Genomic DNA, 6,578 nt, shown 5'->3' with positions numbered 1-6,578 from the left:
AAGTCTTTTTATTTCTACTATTTATTGTTATTATTATTTTTAAAAGTTAGCATTGTTACATAAATTGGTTTTAGGCAAGAGAGCCAATTGCCTCCGGGCCGGGAAAGTTTTGTCCCCCAGTGCCAGAGGCACTCCTAGGCAGTCCAGGTTGAGACCCGGCCGGAACCTTGGCGCCGCGACGCCAGTTTCCGGCGGGCTCCTTAGAGCGCGGAACAACTTTGGGCTGAAGGACCATGAGAGGGCCGGAACCTGGTCCCGAAGCTACGATGGAGGGGGACGTGCTTGACACTCTAGAGGCGCTGGGGTGAGTAGTCCTGGGGCCGCCTTTCCCGCGAAAACGTAAGCTGTCCCTCCGCTTGGCTGCCTCAGTCTCCTCCCCGTGGGCCTTCGCTGAGCTCTTGCCGCTCGGTGCAGGCCTCCGTCCCTGCCTCGCTTCCTCCGGCGCGGACAGAGTTAAGAGAGAGGCGGGAGATAAATCCGCTTCGGGGGTGGAGCAGGCCCGGAGAGCTGGGGCGCTTGGCCCCCTCTTCGGAACTCCGCAGCCGGGACCCGCGGCGAAGGCGCGGAGGGGCCCGGCTAGCAGCACTCCTTTGGGGAATTAGTTGCGGCCCCGCGGGTGGTATTATTGTTGACGCTCCGGGGGAGAGGCGCTGGAAGCCGGAGTGCAGCTGTCGACTGTTGCCTCCTACCTTGTACAACCTGTGGCTCAATTAGGGCGCGGGAGCGAATCTCCTGCTTCCTTGACCGAGAAAGGGGTTTTAGTTCAGTGCAAGTCCGTTCATTTCACCGTTTCTTCCGTTCATTCACATATTAATTTGGTGTTAATCTGTATTCATTAATGCGTATTTATGTGCTAGGCCGAGGAAGAAGACAGTTTTCAGATTACTAGTAGGTTACCTAGTAGGGGACTATAAAGAGTCTACTGGTGTTTACAATTTAGGGTGGTTAAGTGCTATGAGAGCTCCTGGAATGATGTTAATACTTGCAGGCATGGGTATCAATACATGCAAAATAGTCTCTCCTTCAGCCTCATCCTGTTTTTCTTCACAGCCCTGGGGTCCCTATCCCAAATTATCTTGTCCTGAACATTTTATTGTCTCTTGAACATCCACCCTGCCCACCCTCCACCCCCTAATACACAAAAGTCAGCTTCAGGAGAACAGGTACCTTACCTGTCTTGTTCCCCCAAACATCCTACAACCAGATCTGCTACAATAAATAGTGGTTGGATGAATGGGTAAATGAATGAAGAAAAGTTCAAAGCAGAGAGTGCACAGAGGTAAGCATAGGGCCAGATAGTTGCAAGTCAAAAAAAATACACATTAATTAAAGACATTGAAGCCATCTGTACAGTTGTGTGCCGTGCCACATCTGGAGTTTCTTGTATAGGATAGGCTGTGCCTTTGCAGTGCGATCGTGAAGCTCGAACCACCCCTTCGCCCCCCTTTATTTTTCTTAAAACTGCACTTGCTCCTCTATCAATTGCTTCTTTGGGACCCTGATAGTACCTACTTTGCAGCGACTCATTGTTACAGAGCCTTGCACTTACTAGATCCTGAATAAATATTTGTCAAGTGAAAGAACAGAGCCAGTGATTATTTAGGGGGCATTTTTACTTCTGTGAAATCCCGTGGAAATTTTCACGTAACTTGGTTAAGGAAGTAACCAACACAAAAAGTTAAAATAATTAAAGTGTTTCGGACCCAAACGGTTTGAGCTCCCAAGTATTCCAGATAAGACTAGTGGGATTCTATAAATAGTTTTTGAAAAATGGAAAGTCAGTGCTTTTTAAAATTTCTTTCATTCTTTGAATTTGTTTATATTATAGGTGTTTTGAAAAATGAAGTTTGGTATATAATCTTGGCTTTTATCAAGGAAAATTAGTTTCAGATTATTCAATATAGAAAGTAAAACAGTTTACACACTTTAGAACTGATTTTTCCTGGAATAATTAAGGACAAGATTTTGAAGTTTGAATTTTCCTATAATAATGAAAAGTGAAAAAAGAGTAATTGTTTATTTACAATATGTGTTGTAATTGAACATGCGTTTCAAAATCTCCATGTAGATTGTGAATAATGCATTTTCTGTTGTGATTAAAACATTTAGGATATCAGTGAAGGTACTTCAGTTTATCAGATAAAATAGGAAATTAAAGGGAGGAATTAAAAGGGAAAATCTATGTGAAAGAACAGTTTAGTGCTGTAGTATATTATAAACAGAAACAGGGTAGTAATAACTTAGTTTCCTAATCTGTGAAAGGAGCAGGCTGGATCAGATTTCAGAAGTCTCTTTCAGTTCTGACAATCTATGATTTTGTAGAACAGTGTATCTCAAGCCTGGTTATACATCAAAATCATGTTTGGAGCTTGTAAAAAAATGTTTCAGTCTGGTATATACCACCAGCTGAGTGAAGCATGATCTTCAGGGGTGCGATATAGGCATGCATATTTTTAAAAAGCTTCACAGCCTAGGTTGAGAACCACCATTGTGGAGGGAAATTTATTTCACATATTTACTGAGCACAGCTCTGTATTGGACGCTGTTCTGAGAAGTCATTGGTGAGCAAAACAGACTTGGTTCCTGTCCCAATGGAGCTTACAGTCTGGTGGAGAAAAAGACATATCACACAAATATTTATAAACTAAACTAAGTGTTTCAAAGAAAAGAACAGGGTGACATAATGTGGCAGGAGGACCTATGTAGTCTTAGGGGTTAGTGACAGATTACTGAGGAAGTGACATTTGAGTTGAAATAGGAAGAGTGAGTAGGAGTTAACTAGGTGAAGTTGGCTGGGAAAGGAGGACAAAGGTGTCCTTACAGTGAGAACAAAATATGAAAGACCTTAAAGTGGAAAGGATCTGCCATATTAGGAGAACTGGAAGGAGGCTGATGTAGTCGGAGGGCAGAGAGCAAGGACCCGTGTTAGAAGATTGGATCCACGAGGAACAGGGCATGCAGCACCTTTTAGGCCATGTTGAGGATTTTGTTCTTTGTCATGACAGCAATGCGACATGATTGAAGAATTTTAAATAAAAATGGGAGTGATTAGACCAGGGGTCCCCAGCCCCCGGACCGTGGGCCAGTACTGATCTGAGGCCTGTTAGGAACCAGGCTGCACAGCAGGAGCTGAGCAGTGGGTGAGCGTGGAGCAAGCGGAGCTTCATCTGCCGCTTCCCATGGCTCACATTACCGCCTGAACCAACTCCCCTACTCCCCCTCCTCCACCCCCGTCTGTGGAAAAATTTTCTTCCACAAAACTGGTCCCTGGTGCCAAAAAGGTTGGGGACCGCTGGATTAGATGTCTAGTTTGAAAAATTACCTCTGTCAGCAAGGTGGAAAATAGATTGGAGAATTAGTTAGTAGTCTAGGCAAGAAGTGATGGTTGCTCAGTGGCAGTGGATATAGAAAGTATATTACTGGTCTTAGTGATTTGATTGGCTATTAGAGCTGAAGGAGATGACAGTATAAAGGATTCATTTCTTCAACAGGTATTTATTGAGCAACAAAATAAAATGATACACTTTGGAATCTCAATTGGACAGGGAAGAAAGTGAAGACAGCCGGGAGCTAGGAAATACAGAGAATGCAGAGGGACCATAGGAACTGAGGTAGAGATGATATTAAGTGTGGTCAGAAGAGCAAGCTGGAAGGATAGATAGTAGGCTATGGTCAGGGAGTGACACGGTCAAATTAGTGATTTCAGAAGTGACGTAGTTCCAGGTGATGGCATGATCTGGGCGTGGCTTACTTATGTGCAGTAGCAAAGGTTGGAAAAGAGGAGGTTAGGGAATTGAGAGCTCAGGGTATTGGAAAGGGTATACATATGGACTTTGAAGAAACTCAATATAATTGAAAAAAATAGGAATGGAGAAGAAAAACTGAGCACAGGGAATGTTGAAGAGTGTCCAAAAGATAGATGAAAACCACGAGAGAAAGAGGGTGGCAAATCTGACTGGCCTGAGCCTGGAGAGAGCAGGAGATATTTATAAGATAATGAGGGAGTCGATCAAAAAATGGGCAGAAGATCTAAATAGACATTTCTCCAAAGAAGACATACAGATGGCCAAAAAGCACATGAAAAGATGCTCAACATCTCTAATTATTAGAGAAATGCAAATCAGAACTACCATCACCTCACACTGGTCAGAATGACCATCTTTAAAAAGTCTACAGACAATAAATGCTGGAGAGGGTGTGAAGTAAAGGGAACCCTCCTACACTGTTGGTGGGAATGTAAATTGGTGCACCCACTATGGAGAACAGTATGGAGGTTCCTTAAAAAACTAAAAGTAGAACTACCATATGAGCCTGCAGTCCCACTCCTGGGCATATATCTGGAGAAAACCATAATTTGAAAAAATACATGCGCTCCAATGTTCATTGCAGCACTATTTATAATAGTCAAGCATGGAAGCAACCTAAATGTCCATCGATGGAGGAATGGATAAAGAAGATGTGGTGTATATATACAATGGAATATTAGTCATAAAGCACATGAAAAGATGCTCAACATCTCTAATTATTAGAGAAATGCAAATCAGAACTACCATCACCTCACACTGGTCAGAATGACCATCTTTAAAAAGTCTACAGACAATAAATGCTGGAGAGGGTGTGAAGTAAAGGGAACCCTCCTACACTGTAATGAAATAATGCCATTTACAGCAACATGGATGGACTTAGAGATTATCATACGAAATGAAGTAAGCCAGAGAAAGACAGATATCATATACTTTCAGTTATATGTGGAATCTAAAAAAAGAGTGATACAAAAATGAACTTATATACAAAACAGAAATAGACCCACAGGACATAGAAAACAAACTTAATGGTTACCAAAGGGGAAAGGGTGTAGGTGGGGAGGGGTAAATTAGGAGTTTGGGATTAACATATACATGCTACTGTATATAAAATAGGTAAACAAGGACCTACTGTATAGCTCAGGGAACTATACTCAGTATTTTGTAATAAACGATAAGGGAAAATAGTCTGAAAAAAATAGATATATATGTACATATAACTGAATCACTTTGCTGTGCATCTGAAACTAACACAACATTGTAAATCAACTATATTTCAATTTAAAAAAATATAATGGGGGAGCAGTGATATGGATGCTGTATTGGGAAGCAAGGAGGACAAAAACCCCGCCATTTGACCGTCAGGCACTTAAGAGTAAAATACCCAAAGCTAGAGGTAGTAGGGATAAATCTTTCTGAGAAGACATTGACAGAATATGAGAGTTGTTGTTTATGGATGGAACATATGGAAGAGTTTGAGAAGCAGGAAGAAGTGGAGAGCTGGATCAGAGGCAAGCCGGTAGGCTGGGTAAATGGCAGGGGGAAAGAAAGGGTCTAATATTTTATATGTTGGCCGATGAAAATAGAAAACAGAAAGTAAATTAGACCCCGGCTTTGTCTTCGTGAAGGTTTACCAATGGCCCTACTGGACTGAAGGTTTGGTTCACCCAGCTTAGAGCAGTGTCAGATCAGCAACTATTCTTCAAGTGTGCATGGCCCTGGGGGAGTCTAGGCCTCGGGGAGGTGTCCCCAGTTACTACTAAGTTATTAATCTTTGGAGTTACTCTTTGGAATAAGAGTAGCACTTTCCTAATTAAATAAGAATATATAGAACAAACTAAGCATGATAATAATACCTATCTTATAGGATATTGTGACAAATAAGGTAATATACATACAGCACATAGCACTGGCCTAAGATTAGTTTATGAATGTTAGTTGCTATATAATTATGATTGTTATTAGATATTCAGGTTTGTTAAATGCATTTCTTTTTTCTTTTTCTTTTTACCTATTTTGATGAACTGAGGCATTAAAGCTTGTGTATTCAGGATTTAGTATTTTTGGTGATTTAGTAAATTTTTGTTGAATTTTATAATTGGCATTTCAGTAAAAATAACCAATAATATGAATTAGTTAAATTTTTTCAGGAGCTTATGATTATTGCTTTATTGCAGAAGTGAAAGCAAGTAGGGGGAAATAAGATATTTACTATTAAGTCTCAATGAGAGGTGCTGTAAGACATGGTAGAAAGGTAATACAGGGGAACCAGTCTTGGTTGGAGGAGCAGAGACTGGTCTAGTCCCAGCTGTCTTTACCTGGCTGCATTACCTGGCCAGGTTATTTACTTTGTTTCCTTATTAGTGCAGACAGAAGTTTGAGTTCACATGGAGCATTTGGGGTCAAATCTAGATTTAAATCAGAGTGTCGTCATTTATCTTCTGATATTATCTTCTGGTCGTACAGAATTAGGATAATAATAACTTCAAATCATTGCTGTAAAGAGTAGATGAATTGGAATATTCATCTGGTCTGCTACTTAAGGCAGGTATCCTAACCTTGCTGAGCCTTAATTTCTTATCTGCAAAATGGGGCTTTGAGAATACTCACCCTTTGTGAAATATGGCCAGAGAATTTAGAGAAAAAGAAACGCAAATGGCCTTTAAACATATCAAAAGATGTACAGTCGTGCCATAAGAGAAATGTTAATTAAAACTATACTGAGATACCAGATGGTCAAAAATCCAAATGTTTGACATGAGTCAAACATTTGGT

General features: G+C 41.0%; 1 protein-coding gene across 1 annotated transcript in view; it reads left to right on the top strand.

Moving 5' to 3' along the window:
- The first annotated feature begins 206 nt into the window (after nucleotides 1–206).
- FAM98B (family with sequence similarity 98 member B) overlaps nucleotides 207–6,578 on the top strand; it is a 34,275-nt gene continuing 27,903 nt past the window's right edge. Inside the window, 1 exon segment of the mRNA XM_007111514.4 lies at nucleotides 207–304. Within this exon segment, the coding sequence (XP_007111576.2) occupies nucleotides 234–304 (71 nt within the window). The 5' untranslated portion in view covers nucleotides 207–233.

Source organism: Physeter macrocephalus, chromosome 11, assembly GCF_002837175.3.
Source record: "Physeter macrocephalus isolate SW-GA chromosome 11, ASM283717v5, whole genome shotgun sequence".
NCBI classification, from domain to species: domain Eukaryota; kingdom Metazoa; phylum Chordata; class Mammalia; order Artiodactyla; family Physeteridae; genus Physeter; species Physeter macrocephalus.
Note: the sequence above shows the minus strand (reverse complement) of the source record. Positions and strands in the feature narration are given on the sequence as shown.